The sequence below is a fragment of the Amblyomma mixtum genome, chromosome 2, assembly GCF_055824585.1.
Source record: "Amblyomma mixtum isolate Tamu chromosome 2, ASM5582458v1, whole genome shotgun sequence".
NCBI lineage: Eukaryota > Metazoa > Arthropoda > Arachnida > Ixodida > Ixodidae > Amblyomma > Amblyomma mixtum.
Window position 1 is genome coordinate 53,650,027 of NC_143013.1, and position 14,542 is coordinate 53,664,568.

At 46.5% G+C, this 14,542-nt stretch overlaps 1 protein-coding gene across 1 annotated transcript; it reads right to left on the reverse strand.

Moving 5' to 3' along the window:
• Positions 1-3,449: 3,449 nt before the first annotated feature.
• Positions 3,450-10,744, reverse strand: LOC149359388 (3'-5' RNA nuclease TATDN2-like). Its single transcript, XM_089567667.1, has 7 exons — positions 10,722-10,744; positions 7,474-7,861; positions 6,461-6,853; positions 5,852-6,021; positions 5,102-5,231; positions 4,200-4,412; positions 3,450-3,667 (listed from the first exon to the last, which is right to left on the reverse strand). The coding sequence occupies exons 1-7, from the start codon at positions 10,742-10,744 to the stop codon at positions 3,530-3,532; spliced, it is 1,455 nt and encodes a 484-aa protein (XP_089423793.1). The 3' UTR covers positions 3,450-3,529.
• Between the last annotated feature and the right edge of the window lie 3,798 nt (positions 10,745-14,542).

Here is a 14,542-nt window from a genome sequence, read left to right on the forward strand (position 1 = left end):
GAGTAGTTAAGACTACAATAAAAATCCATTGGAGTGGGTTTTTGACAATTAATAGAATAAAACTACCATCAAGGGCCTGTTGATACATTCATTGTTAGGGTGCATTCTTAAGATATGCGAAAACAGGTGCCTTCATAATGAACTTCCCGTTAAACACATGCACTTTTCTGGAATTTTCAGGAATGGAGCTTCATGGCAGCCTGCAATTTCCAACGGTAAAATAAAGGTAATGCTTGGCATTTCAAGTGGTTTTTTAATATCATCCCATGATTAATGAGAGCGAGAGCCATCGAGAAGATGATACATATGCTAAGGGTTACTATTCTACGTTCGATAGCCTTTACGATTGGCACTTCGTGTATTACCAACGCTGATTCAGTGGATCGGCCGATCTGGAACTTAGCTGGCCACTTGTCTTACCGCCTTGCTTTCAAAAATATGTTGTCATTATTATGTAAATATGTGTTCCAATTCATTTAGAGGAGATAGGAATGATTTATTTGTGTCTTGTTTTGATAAATAATTTGCATTTCCTCGTTTCAGGACCACAATGACTTTAACCACCTTCGTGCGCAGCGGATGAGTGTTGCTATTGCGTTTACGTTTACGTGCAAGGCGGGATCAATAAGAACTAGTGCGTGCTTAATCGGGTAAACTTGCGAGTTGTCAGTGTCAATAGATTTGCTTTTGGGAAGATATGAAATTATGATATGAATTTTTCTTGTGTTCGTGAGTTTTATGAATGCTCTTTTTTTGTTTTTGAGGACGCGTGCAATCAGTGATGCGCATCGCATATAATAAGAACTGTCCTTAGGGGTACCAAATAAATAATCACTTAATATATAAACCCGCGAGCTCCAGGATACCCGTCCCCCACTTAACGTCGTTCCCGGAATCGCTTCATCACGCCGACTCCTCGTACCGATGAAATTGAAATTCGTTTCTGAAAAAAGGAACTGGCGCAGCATCTATCCCATGTCACTGTGGACTACTACTACTATATTTTCTCCTCCAATGCGTAACACATGTCCGCTAATACCCTAAATGGCCTTCTTGTTGATCATCATGAGAAATTTTCTTATCACAGTGCTCTCTCTATTGATGCCTCGGAGAACTATGAGAAAACGGTGATAGCGCCTTCGCAGGATCTGGATTGGAGCTGTTCTATTCGGCATCCCTAATTATATTCCTTTATTCTTTGTAGAGGTTTCGGCTTTGCACAGAATTCCCAGCTCAGTTTTAGTCTCTCTCTTAACTAAAAAAAAAAAAAATCTTTTTTGAACTGTGAGTGAAGTCCGTATTCTGTGAGTACCTTGTCTGGTATCTATTTTAACAAGGCGGCCAATTTTTTGGCAAGTTCAGCGCTTACTACCCGTGTAAGATATCCCGTCCCTCATTTCATTCTGTTGGAGATGTTTCCCATTTGTAGCTGTTTAAACATATGGGCCAGCGCTAAAGAGGACAACGAAGATTTCTGAGGAAGGAGTGTGTGGCTGGTGGATCTTGGGCCGTTCTTTATTAAGCCTGAGGACATCATCGTCTTGCTGAGCGCTGCGGCGCCTAATCTTTCATCGGGGATAAAATATGGACTAGCGTTTCGTGTAACCTGCAAAAAAAAAAAAAAACAAAACGTCGAGCTTTGTGGCGTCACTAAAACGGTATTATCTCAGCAAGGAATTCAACGCACCAAACTACATACATGCTGCTATTTGTAGCACTGCTCTTTGCAGCGATTATTTTATGTCTGACAATGTCTGTAATGCATCCATCACTAGCCATAGCGGCTACGGATCCAGATGACTACGCAGCAATTTTATTGCGAAAGCAATACTACTTGCACTTTCACGCCTTTGCCGTGCCGCGGCGGTGACCACCATTGACCTTCATTTGACCTTGATTGGATTAGATTCGATTAGGTTAGATTGGACTGGATTGGAACAGATTACATTACATTACATTACATTGTATTGGTTTGGATTGGATTTGAATTGTATAATCGATGCATCACCACAAGTCTAACCACAAGCACCACCACCAGCTACACTACCAGCTGAACCATGGCGTAGGTACGGATATTGCTTTCGCAATTACCGGGCTTAACGAAGCTAAGCCACAGCGAATTTTTTTGTAATACTTGCTGTGTGAATGAACGTTCTGATTCTACGGGCTTCATCCTTACCTCACCGACAAGGCTATTTACCTACGTGACAATACCTAAGCGACCTTCCGTATCCTTTTCTCAACGCCGGGGGTTTTCAGCGCGCAACCTACCCTTGCAATGTTTGGTGATGTAAATCAAGGCTTTGTGAGGTGTCAATATCGCTTTGGCACTGCAGACTCACCCCATTTAATTTGTATTCATGCAGATGCAGGTGCGCTGCAGCAAACCTTTGGGACACTTGCGGGAAACTTGAATCAAAAGAACAACTTCCTCCATCTTAACGGCGGTTGCACTTCTGAGGAAGACATGCTGGGGGTCTCTCGCTCGTGGTTAGGGCTCCTTGTGTCACCTCCAGTTGTTCCTTAAGCGAGAAGGGATTCGCGAATGCATTCACGGCTACATTATTCCAGCTGGAAGATTTCCTCGTTAAATAATATCAAAATTATTTTACTTCTTTTTTATTACTCTTTCTAGTTTTCAATAGTTTATCTACTCTGCATTTCCGCCTCACTCCTCTCTTTCTCGCTCATTCGTCTATGCGATTAGCGCTGGTATTCACTCCAAATCATGGATAATGGCCCTGGGTGGATATGTTCAGAGTCTACTGAGGTCAGCAACGACCAGCTAAAGACGCGGTGCCACAGGCTGCGATGATGGCCGGCTGAATAAACAAAAAGAGAAAAGAAAGCGCTCATGGCCCTGAGGCTCAAGACAGCGGGCAGTGAGGCTGATCTGTTTTAACCAGCCCTTGTTCAAATCGCACTCTACGCTGCAGTTTTCGGAAGAAAAGTTTCCCAATATTGCGGATAAGCTTATCCGCATGTTTCAGTTCTCAGGTTTGCTCTTAAGCTCGGCTTCTGGATCATCGTGGTTTCAGGCCAATATTTGCCTCATTTTGAGGAAAATAGCGTTAAAACATTTCATCCTTAAAAATCCTGTCATGCCGTGCGACGGGCTAATATACTGCTGTGAAGTTAGTCATTTACTATTTGAATCCCTTGAAACATCATATGACGGGACGGTGGAATCCGTGTGAAAATGCCCAAGCAATACGTTAACGCTAACTCAAAATACTGACAACAGCGGTTAGTCTAGACTGTGAGATCAATTAAGGACAAATGCAAGGCAACTACAATGCAAGCCAAGAGAACACAACTGCGAAATAATTAAAAAAACTTTTATATACAGCGTTATAAAAACTACACCAGGAAGTAACAGCAAAAAATGCTGTGCTGCCCACAGACAATATAACAGCGCGGTGCGGAAGTAAAATTAAAACATCACTAATTTTGGTGACAGGCAGCCGGGGAGGCCCCGTTGTCACACACAGCCTACTCTTTGCACTGCGGCGTGCCGCACAGCACGACCTTAGATTTTGTATATACGGTTCGTGTTCTTGCGGACTGCCGTAAGTACGTCCTCCACTTCGAGACCTCGCAAGGACGCAAGACGGGTGACCACGTGTATTGCCATTCCGGGGTGGGAGGCTTTGAGGTGTCCCGACTCCTGAAAGAACACATTGAAAGGGAAGAAGTCACTAAACGGAAAGTGGGTCATCTGGCGAGCAAACACGCCAATACATGTATTACTATATGTTAGTTATTTTGTAACAATGAATCTGTTGCACATGTCCAGTTATATTCTGAGGGACTCATCTAGTGCTTCGAAAATTTAGCCGTAGGGGAGACCCACGGCTGTACTACCAGTTAGTCGGGCGTGCTGAAACCACTAAGAATCATATCTGACCGGAGCAAAACACTTGGCACGGGACTAAAGATGGGGCTATGCTACCGTACGACATAACCTATATATGCCATAAATAAATTCTGGAAATGAAGTAGGGGAAAACAGCGAATCTCTCGTAACTTTTGTGCACACTGTTGAATAGTCGCGGCTGCTTACAGACACATAAATATGAATTTTCTTGTCGCACAAAACATTTTGCTGCGCGGTTGAAGAAGTGTTATAGCGATACACAGGAAATTAAGCTGTATGCAGGCACATAAGTGCCCACTTTAACACCACAAGCCGTACTCACGGATTGCGGAAGAAAATATGGCGCATCCGTCTCAATCAACAGCCGGTCCAGGGGGATATTTCTAGCAACCTCGACGACATCGCCAGCGTTTGAGAAACCCACCAGGGGGGTGAGTCCCAAGCAGAGGTTGGGAAACTCGCTAAGCCACTGCTGGGCTTCCTGCCAGCCGCCTGTGAAGCAGTGGCGATGAATCGGGTACTCAGTCGGGACCATCTGTAGGGGGAAGGGGGGAGGGGGGGGGGGGGGGGGGCAGAGAATTTGCGACTGAACTACACTGTCATATACAGCCCAGAGATTGTGGATAAAAGGAATACGGTTTGTACAAGTGTTGAAGGCTAAAATATAGAGAATTCTACACGTCAATATGCTACTGATACTGACGAGAAATCGACAATCCAGCTAGAGGATTCGAAAGCATACGGTCAGTATAGAGGCAGTGTCAGCGAAGGTGAACCTGAATTTTTATTAACAGCGTTATTCAGTAATCAAGATTATTAGTGCAGGATATGAATACTAGCGCTTGTTGAGATCAGTTAATAGTTTAGTCATGCAAACAATAGTTTTACCCAATACTTCTAGGTGTCCCGTTGCAAGCATGCGGAAACACCTAGACTGGCTTTTCGTCTTGTGCAATAAGGGATATTTAAGTGGCAGATATAGTTACTACCATACAGATTTTGGAATTTCGAAAATGAGATTAGCCTCCGGACTGCGGCTGTTTGAAGTACGGCTGTATGGCTATATCTCGTAAATTTCGGAAATTGCGGGCCTTCAGTCCACGTACACCCACGCCCACAGGTGAAGGCCACGTCATGGCGAACATACGTGCCACGTTATCTTCTCTGTCCCGGACTTCAGTAAGGTAGCTTTCATAATCAAGCGTAGCAAGGAATTCAATGTACCTTTTTGAGGATCTCGAGCGTGTCTGCCGTGGAGTCTCTCGAGTGGATGATGAGGGGCAGGCGGCCATTTAAGGCCAGACGGACCTGCCTCTCGAACACGCGCTTCTGCCTTTCATGCTCACAGTTGTTCCTGCAAAAGCGAGATGAGTGTTACGCACGTCAGTGAAGGCAAGCGCGATACAAGAAGAAAACTCCACACGCACAGAAACAAGCATAATTAAAAGAGCCCCCAGTAGACTGCGCGCTGGCGATAACCACCGCAGTAGCCTGCTAGCACAGGTCCCTGACGCAGTGCAGGAACACTAAAGGTTGAGTCAATTTTGACGTGAAATTTCAGACAGGTAAATATAGTATTTGGAGCCCCGTGACGCAAATTCTGACATAACAGAAGCTGTTTTTATCAGTACGTGATGGCTTGTGAAATAATTGCTTTGGCCACAGATCACAAACGCGCAGGACAGTACAGTACATATAAGAGCGATTTGACGGGCTAGCTGCTTCTTTTGCATGGTGAGGGAACAGCGCAGGGAGCGACACAAGGATCATTGAAACACACACGGGCGCTGACTATCAGAGTTGATAGTCAGCGGCCGTGTAGCGTCCCTGCGCTGTTCCTCCACGAAGCACATATGAACTTCAATAAACGTGGAAATCGGGTATTACGTGATCAATCTGAGGTGTTATTCTATCCGTTCACTGACGCGCTGTTAGTGTGATGGAATGAAGAAATTCGCAAGCAAGCGCACTCACTTGTGAGAGTAATCGAGTCCTATTTCGCCAAGGGCGACCACTTTTGGATGCTCCAATGCCTTGATGAGGTGCTCCTCGACATCCTCTGTGTATTGATGAGCCATGTGAGGGTGGCAGCCGAATGCACCCCAGACGCCTTCTTCGGCCAGGATCTTCTTCCACATGCGGCGCTGCAGAGATTCTTAAAAATTAGCACACGGCAAAGAGGAACTAAGTGTATGCTGGCGCTGACCAGTGCCCGCGAATTCGAGCATCTTGTAAAGAGGTGACAATATGCTCAGCGAAACCTGCTAGCGAAGATGCATTCGAACTGGGCGTCAAAAAAATCAACACATTTGTATGAAACGAAAGCACCTACCGGGCAATATAACACTGAGGGCCCTCTCAGCTTTAACGGTGCCAAGAAGTCAAATAGTACGCCTCGGCTTTCATGCCGTGGAGACATCAGAGCTTAACTTAAAGAACCGCTTCAAATGAACGCGTAGCGCATGGATAACATTCAGCGTGATAAATAAAGACAGTCGGCAGTAAGCCTCCGAGGACGGACCAAGACAGCATGGTCCTGGGGAAAAGCCAGGATTCGCATCGAGATTTATTTTGAAGTGGTACCTGCTTAAAAGTCGACGGGGCGCAGAAGTTTGCCACGCAGCCATCGTAGCAGTCCGGGAAAGTGTCTGCGTGCCTGTTACGGAATCGGGCGTACGAACCACGGTGACCCACTTTGTGGAAAAGGAAGTCTAGGTGGCAGTGGGTATCCACGAGGCCCACTTGTGACGACAACGTGTACGGCCAGTGTTTGACTGGCGCCTGTGTGACTTTTGGGGTTGTTGTGCGGGCATCCTCTGGGGATACGGCTGCGGTCTCCTTGCTGAGGAGGGCGCAGGGCGGCTCTGGAGAAGAGCAGGATGATCGCGTGACTCGTCTGCGCCGGAATGTGACTTCTGCCGGCTCCTCGTGCTGGCAAGAGGCGAGCAGCAGGGCACGGGCGTCTGCTTCATCGTCCTGTGAAGAGAAAAATGGCTAATGCAGACACTGAAAAATGAACATGAAGCAACTGCTACCAGTAAAGCGACTCAACCAGTTACGCATGCAGAGAGACGTCCGCCATAATATACGCAGTACAGTCGCGAGTAGAAATGATTAGCTGAGTGACTTCAGTGAAGCGGTGAAAATCGCACTGTGCGGATGGCGCGGAGCCGTGCTTTGCGAACACACCTGGCGCTTTTGTTACAGGCGTGTTCGTAACCGCAGCGCTGAGCGTTGCTATCTGCCGCTCCTGTGGCACGTAACTAGTGCTATCTGTTTTTACCCGCTGCTGTTCCTGTTAACCATTCTGCAGAGTGGAGGCACAGTGATCAGAACAATGTCAAGGCTGTCGTGATGATTACCATTCTGAGATTGACAAATGAACTATTATTTGTCCTCAAGACAGTCAGCAGGAGAAAAACATGTACTGCAGCATGCTTATATCAACTGTTGAAAGAATGCGTAAAAATTGAAAACAAATGTGCCAGAGAGCTGACATTACTTTTGAGGAAGGCAGTAGGGAATGACAACTGTGGCATGAAAGGGCCCCTAGATATTCGCGGTTAAGTAGTAGTTTTCAACAGAGAGCTAAATACCTTGTCTTCCTCCAAACAGTGCGCCATGTACGTGCTTGGACCGTGCCACACGAGTGCGCTCCTGAGCATGTGAATCTGGTAACCGGGTAGTGTCTCGCATGGGTGTTCCCCGGAAGAAGAGGAAGGCTTCCCGCGCTCGGGGGACTCGTCGTCTGTCGAATGTGCTGTGGAAGCACCAATTTGTCTGGCGAAAGGGCTTCCGCACTCATGCCATGACCATGGTTGACCATCAGACGAAACAAGGAGGTCAGGATGTGGAAGATCCTCTTGAGACGTGCAACGTCTAAGCAAGTCCGTGCAGTCGTCTGAGGATTGCGAATCGTTGTCGGAAATGTGGTCGTCACTGCAGGGTTGAGCGAATGGCTGCTGCGTGGCCATGATCTTGAACCTGCGCAGTTTTTACAGGAGAAGACATGCTTCAGGTGCTTTTCTATGTAGACACAAAGAGAGCTATAACTTATTGCTGACAGTCGTCTGACGGTACGATAAAACAAGCTTGATAACGACTCTAATGCGCAAGTTGACATACTAGCCGTAGCGGTGGTGCAGGGAGTCGTGATGGAAACACATTACAGACAACAGCGCTAAAATGCAGTGTACCTTAGCGTATGACGGCTACGGTGAAAGCAGGGCCTTCGCTCGGTATATTTTAACGAAGGCTGCCCCATAACAAGATTTAAAAAATACAAGCAAGAACCATAACGCTTTGCTGCTTACTTCTACTCACCCGTGGAATGACCCCAGTACTCGGACGAAATGTCGTATCGGCGACGACCGGCGCGAGTGTCTTCGCTTTTACCCTGGTCTCGTCGGTAGCAACACGGAACAGCACGAATTGTTCGCCTTCTCGAAGAAATTCCAACTGCCTCTGTGCATGGAAGGGAAGTTCCAAGGAGCCTATATGAGGGAGGACGAGGGTGAGATATCAGCACGTGGAAAGAAGGAGCAAGTTTGGCCAGGAAGTGAACCCTTTCCCCCTTTTCGCTGCGTTGCTTGTCGGTGGAGAATGCGTCAGGCTTAGCCTTTTCATAGTAGAGAGAGGGTAGGTAAATGGATTCTGGACACTCACAAAGTGAACAAGGGAGGTGTAAGCCTCAGAGTGCTTGCCAACTTTTCCAGACAGTAGTCTTATGAATCATGCGGGAACGTTTTTGCAGGCTAGATTGTTCATTACTGTTTTTGTTTTTTAGCGCAGAAAGACACCACCGGAAGGAACGGACATGACAGGACAAAACGCTGACGAAGTTCTCTGGACTTGCAAGCCACATGGGAAATGACGGGGACAAGCTGGAACGATTTCAAAGAAAGGAACGCCTGCAAACTAGAGCACAGAGTGGGAGATGAAAAGGGGTAATCCCTTCTCTCTATGTTTGGATTATTTGTCTTTCTGCTGTAACAAAAAAAGAAAGAATTCTAATCTTATGACTCGTATCTGTCTACCACGAGGTACGGATTGCATTTGAGAGTTGCGAATGTTCCAAGAACTCTCTGCTACTGTTATCTCTTGAAGGCTCAGTACAGGATGCTTCTGATTTCGCCAGCCCCCCCCCCCCCCCCCCCCCCCCGCTTTCTTCTTGTCCTTTCAGTTCTGCCTGGGTACTCCTAAAACTGGGAGAAACATTTCTTCAGTGGGGGAAGCGCCGCCCGCTTCGAACTTTTTGCACTTATATCTTATTTATGATAGAATCGGCCCAACTGTACAGTGTGAAAAGCATAAAGAGACTGACCGATTTCATTTGCTCCTTAGCCTCACTTAAATCTCTATATATTCTAACCCGATAGCATCCGAACGATATGTGTCGGTTGATAGATCCCACTTCAGCAGTGCGATAAGCGCTCATACTATGCGCGAATATTTTCTAATCTAGCCATACCACTCCTAGCATGCGTGTTCCAAGAACACCAAATTTTATTTCAAACAGTGGGGACACTAGTGAATCATGCATGATATAGCTTCTGTTTTCGCATATCAAGTTTGCTTTCTTTGTAAAGCTTTTCTACTTCGTTGCTTATTGTGCGGGGCACCCCAATCAGTAAGTCTGGAAAGTCAAACATGGTTTCCGGCTATCTGAACCTAGATAACAGTTTTGCAAAAATTATGACAGGGTAGTTGTATATGCACATAAGGGATAGGTTTAGCGGGAGGGGTGCAACCACCCCTTTGAAACGACAAATTTTCTCTCGGAAAATGTTTTTGTGTAATTTTTTTTACCGAGAAAGTTCAAAAGGGCCACGCAGACAACGGGTCATAGTTTAAGGCTTGGTACCAGCTGCAGACACAAGCGCATGGGGTGTCACCACGTAAGGAAATGCTCCCAGTCTCCACTGCGCTCGACGCTATTGCTTTACTGCCTGCTACCAGATATCTCGATCTTCACAGTTTTGGCGAGCGTTTCACCCGAAGCCTTACTCAAACTCGAATGTTAAAAAAGACTGGCGTACCGAAGGCACACACAGATAAACGGCAACGCCCGAATGAACTTAAATGCACGTTATGTAGAAAACCAGCGAAAAGGACGCATTCACAAGGAGGAGAAGTACACAGGACACTTCTCCTCCTTGTGAATGCGTCCTTTTCGCTGGTTTTCTACGTACCATGCACCAACTGGCCCAACAAGCTACGCTTCTTCAATAAATGCACGTCCCAACCCTTCTTAATAGCTTACACATTTTGTTACCAACCGCCATTCTGGCTCAGTGGTTACGGTGCTCGGCTGCTGACTCGAAAGACGCGGGTTCGATCCCGGCCGCGGTGGTTGAATTTCGATGGCGGCGAAATTTTAGAGGTCCGTTTACTGTGTGATGTCAGTGCACGTTAAAGAACTCCAGGTGGTCGAAATTTCCGGAGCCCTTCACTATGGGGTCTCTCATAGCCTGAGTCGCTTTGGGACATTAAACCCCATAAACTAAAGAAGATTTTGTTACCATTCTCGACAGTAGCGCATTGGCACGGGTTATCTCGGATCTTTTTCTGCCGTATCGTATTAATAGCCAGCTCCAGTGATTACATATATCTGCAGGCGGGATTTTCCAACCATGTTTCAGCAATTTTGTCACGCCTAATGAGGCTGATAGCACGGCAACATTGTGTCTTGTGATGAAAATTACGAAAAGTGTGACATGGATGCAGTGAACCAAAATTTCTGGGAAAAATAGTTACAAGACGGACAGTGACGTACGGGTCTTGATGTGTCTGTAGTCGGATACAACTTAAGAATGCAGCGGCTTTTCCCCGTCAAAGGACGCACTTCCAGCCAATGGCATCGGCCATTTCTCATGGCCTAGCTAGTGTGACAAAGCAAGGAGATTAAAGGGGACAATCCCAACCCTCTGTGGTCGGGGACAGACCCACTCTCCATTGTTGCGCCGCTTCCTGCATTGTCTCGCTAGCAGGGTCATGAGAATTGGTCACTGGAAAGGGTCCTTTGACAGGGAAAGCCGCTGCGTTTTAAGTTGCGTCCGACAGTAGCACCTTCCTGTTTCTGGAAACGCATTCCTCCGGCCCGAAGACGAGATGGTACAGAACAACCATCGAACCACTACGCATTCCTCGTCGCCAGCGCCCTCAGTAGACCACACCCTGTTGTAAAGAACCTGACACCAGGGGCATGTCCCCATGCGCAAAGCCACGAATTTTCCGTTGCCCCACCACCTTTCTAGTAACCTGTGCACTAAACACCGCCTAGGGCCATGTTTGCTGTGCACGCGTAGTAGGCGAGTTCTTCTTCCGTGAGCCTGCTTTCTTCGCCAGCCGCGTTCTGATTGCCGATTGAAACCCGGCTGCATTGTAGATGCGCGCCGTGGTCGCCGGACGCGATAGCCACGTGAAGCTGCGTCATGAAGGACGGTCAGTTGCGCTGTTTATGGGTACTCTAGCCATCCGTGACAAGGGCGCAACGGCGAAAATTAGTCGCGGGTTGGGTTCCTATTTATTTCATAACTGATGGCCAGAGAGTGATCGGTGAAAGTGGCGCTTCGCTAGTAGTAGTAAAGTAATAAAGTATTAATGCGACAGCGTTAAAGGCACTGTTGTCTAGAAAATTGGGCGTTGTCGGCGTCGTGGTTGCGGGCGAAAAATCACGAGCATGACTATGGCAGGCGGTGCTCAGAGAGCAACCGAGAAGGCAGGTGGGCCACGTAGGTCACGTGACCTGGGGCGTCATCACAACCTTCCCTCCGCTAGTGAGAAAACTGCCCACCATGGCAGGTGGCAATGCACGAACAGTCGTGTGCGAAGAGCGACCTGGAACAAGGCCCACCGCTCAGCACATGCCATTGCAGTGCAGTGACGCATCGTTTAACCGCTGCACCACTGCGCCAGGAGGGGTATGAGGACTCCAGAGACATATATGAATGTAAAGTAGAGAATGACCTTCGACGTTCTGATTTCAGATGCAAATTTAAGAGAGAAATGAATGCGAACCAAGTATTTGAAAAAAAAAAACACCATGTTTGCAACTTTACTTGGTTTCTTCATCAAGTTGTGGCAGCGGGCGAGTTGCAGCTAGCTTGGCTTTTAAACATACATATAGTTGGCCACTCCTTCACTGAACCTAAACTGCAAATCTAGGAAGGGCGAACGTTTCCGATGCAGCGATTAATATTTTCTGACATCTGCTGAACGCGCCACGAGCGAAGCAGCAGCCTTGTGCGCGTATTTGGCTTGGTTTCCAGCGCATAATGATTGCGTCACTATCCTGTGGTCACATGCCTCGCAGTGCTTGGCCACTAAGTTTGACATCAACTTTGTGCTGCTTTATCGTTTCCTTGAAATACTATCTTGCCCCAACCGGTACTGATAACAGGATGTTTTGTACACAGCGCTTTGGGCCTTTTCTTTAAGATGACGCTCTTTCGGGCGAGCCAGGAGGCGTCCGGCGGTGGTAATTGACTTGAGTATTGTCCGCACCTCTTTCTTTCCGAGAATACGAGCCGAGGTTGTGCAGGCACCTTTTAGGCATGTACTGCATAGGCGTGTTTCACGCTGGCGTATGCTTTTGCTAGGCGTAGAATTTTTTGCTTGTGTCTTTTTTGCTTTCAGGTGATACGTGGAATGAACAGGTCAGGGAAAAAATAGTCGCCATATTCGCTTTTACAACACCATGGAAAGCTGCGATCTGCACTCAACGCAGCGCCGGATCCACATCGGCAGCTTCTCCCGTCCTCAAAGTGTCGTCACGACCTCTCTAGACCAATCACGGGCGGCGGCGCGCCGCACGGCGTGCCCCGCGGCACAGGCCACATATTTCTGCCAAAAAAGGCAATTCGCGCTTGTGTTTGCCTTATTTGGATGCGATATTCCAGTATACAGCATGAAAAACTATAGGATGACGCTGCCAGCCTGATTTTCAAAAAAAGTGCTTCAGTCTCCCTTTAAGGCAGAGGTTAAGTGTCTCCTCCAATTCACTTTCTTTATTGCCATCAGTGCGAAGTATATTGGAAGCACGGCTGAGTAACGGAGAGAAATAACTCTACAGTAGATACTTGAAAAGGGAATGCATCTTTGGTTGCGAGGCCTTCAGAAAGCGGAGTCGAAGTGCACGTAAATTTTTGGTCATCCACCGAATCTTGTTTCAAAAATTTCGCGCACATTTATTTCTCTTCTTACTATCTGGCACTGTCCTGTACTGAAAAGGCAGTCGAAAATTGTCTCTGTCCTGACGGCACACGCGACACAGCCTTGACTTTGACCACACTGTCGCTCCCTGCTGCGTGTGCTATAAAACGCCCGTGCAGTTTACTCACACTGTAGCACTGGGATATAATTAAAGGTCTTGGTCTTCGTGAAGAACCCGGTTTTAACCGAAGGTTGCACTCTAAGCAGATTTGTTCAAAATTTGGTGAAGCCTTTTCTGCTCTAAAATGTAGCGCACCGGTGAAAAAGTTAGATGCCCGGCTCGTAAAACAGTAGATGCCTAGTAATTATTTTAAAAAGATGCTTTGAGGTAATTGTTTATTTAATATCATTTTCAACACTAGTTATCCTTCAGACGTGTTTTTAGGACAGAGAGGTCGGCTAACGTCCATTACTCAAACGTCTTAGGCGCATCAATTTATAAACAGCTACCGACGTCGCTCTCCATGGTTGCTTTGCGTTTATAATAGGCGCTGCGCTGTGATTTACTGCTGAATTGGAATGGCGATGTACGCAACGAAAGAATTGCATGAACACGAAAGAATATTAAACCTTAAACACTTTCTTGACGTACTCTGTAATACGCTCCAAGTTTGTAAATTAGCTGAAACAGACCTTTCAGGCAGCGCACAAAAAATTAACGCCCATAGTGAAGCATTTCAGCTGGAAAAAAATAGCGAAGTTTGAATTCAGGAATTTTTTATTGATTTTTATTGGATGTTGCTCAAAACTACACTTACTAACCTCATCAATGAGTGCATTCCTCTTATATCGATAAAGTGCTACCCAAGTGTACCCTGGTTTGATCTCAGGCTTCGTAGAGCTAATAACAAGAAAAAACGTCTGTACAGGCAAGCCAAAGCGCATCGAACTACTCATTCTCTTGAAAGGTATAAGCAAAGCGATAAAGAATACCAAGTATTACTAAAAAAAACCCGCAGGGAATTCTTCAGCAATTTTTTGCCGACAATCATCACCAATAACCCACGAAGATTCTGGCGCGTTATTAATCCCCGCAGCTCTGATGACATTATCCTTACTGACTCGAATAACACTCCAATTCCTGCATCCGAATGTGCTCAGATGTTTCTTTCAGCATTCTCATCCGTATTTACTTTAGAAGACATCACTACAGCTCCCAGCCTAGATCGATTTCTTGAGGTTTCTATGCCCCAAATAGTTATTAATGACGAAGGAATTAAAACCCTCCTGAATAATGTTAAACTAACTTCTATCTGATCCACTGGGCTTTAACAACAAGATTCTGAAAAACATTTCTGAGAGCATTTATCCAGTATTGTCATCACTCTTTTCTCAGTCATTATCATCTGGATCGATTCCTAGCGATTGGCGCGTAGCTAAAGTAATACCCATATTCAAACCTGGTGACCACTCTAATCCCCTCAACTATCGTCCAATATCCTTAACTAGCTC

Excerpts from the sequence above, each read along its gene's own strand:
- LOC149359388 (XM_089567667.1), bottom strand. The coding sequence starts at position 10,744 with ATGGCCGATGCCATTGGCTGGAA. Across the intron at positions 7,862-10,721 it reads GCCGATGCCATTGGCTGGAA|GTTCAAGATCATGGCCACGC; the intron begins GTGCGTCCTTTG and ends AAAACTGCGCAG. Across the intron at positions 6,022-6,460 it reads CCCCGTCGACTTTTAAGCAG|CGCCGCATGTGGAAGAAGAT; the intron begins GTACCACTTCAA and ends GAATCTCTGCAG.